Here is a 975-nt window from a genome sequence, read left to right as displayed (position 1 = left end):
AGGCTGTCTGTTCATGATGTTCTACCAATGTGTCATTTTGCAAGTGACCACTGAACTGGCTGTTCATCATGGTCTTCATCGCACTTTGCATTTCAATTAGCATCCTCTGTTTTTCACGCTTAGGAATACGACCAAACCGAACAGCTATTGAAGAAAAAGATATTTAACATCTATAGTCTAAGTAAGACCTGTTTTGTATAAAAGAATAACACAAAATTATCCAACAGCTATGGCCTCTAGTGGTACATGTAAAGAATGAGTCTACATGTCTCTGGTCCACATTCTTCTAAACTTGCTGGTCTTGATGCACCAAAGGAAGTAGGAGAGGGAAAGAAAATTTTACATTTTCCCCCAAGACAAAGTTAAACAAATCTATCTCCTAGGTATTTCATGAGCAAAATCTAAGAAAAGAAATAGGAAATTCAGACGGGTGCAGTGGCTCATGCCTGTAATCCCAGCACTCTGGGAAGCCAAGGCAGGTGCGGATCAACTGAGGTCAGGTGTTGAGGCCAACATAGTGAAATCCTATCTCTACTAAAACTACAAAAATTAGCCAGGCATGGTGGTGGGTGCCTGTAGTCCCAGCCAGTCAGGAGGCTTAGAAAGGAGAACTGCTTGTACCCGGGAGGTGGAGGTTGCAGTGACATGAGGTGGTACCAAAGCACTTCAGCTTGGGTGACAGAGCAAGACTCCATCTCAAAAGGGGTGGGGAGGGAGGGGAGATTAGCTAATGAAAAGTAGTTTGAAGCAGACCAGTATTACTACATGCTCCTTACTAACAAAGCGGAGGACTGTTCTCAAAAAGGCATGTGAGATTCAGCTACACACATCCTTTACTATTAATAGATGGTAGGTACAATCATTCCCTGAACATCTGGCCCTTGCCAATTCATTTTTGTAATCTTACTCTCAAGATCTAACTATTAAATTATCTGCTGTCTTATTTTCCAGCCTCTTTAAAAAAAAAAAAAAAAA

The 975-nt window shown here is 41.3% G+C and overlaps 1 protein-coding gene across 1 annotated transcript in view; it reads right to left on the bottom strand.

Annotated features, from left to right (window-relative positions):
• The window catches only part of NR1D2 (nuclear receptor subfamily 1 group D member 2), a 32,441-nt gene that overhangs the window by 9,069 nt on the left and 22,397 nt on the right, over positions 1-975 (bottom strand). Inside the window, exon 5 of the mRNA XM_037736207.1 lies at positions 2-144. Within this exon, the coding sequence (XP_037592135.1) occupies positions 2-144 (143 nt within the window). The remainder of the gene's footprint in view (position 1; positions 145-975) is intronic.

This window comes from Cebus imitator, unplaced genomic scaffold (genome assembly GCF_001604975.1).
Source record: "Cebus imitator isolate Cc_AM_T3 unplaced genomic scaffold, Cebus_imitator-1.0 Scaffold24, whole genome shotgun sequence".
NCBI classification, from domain to species: Eukaryota; Metazoa; Chordata; class Mammalia; order Primates; family Cebidae; genus Cebus; species Cebus imitator.
This window is presented reverse-complemented; position numbering and strand designations above follow the sequence as displayed.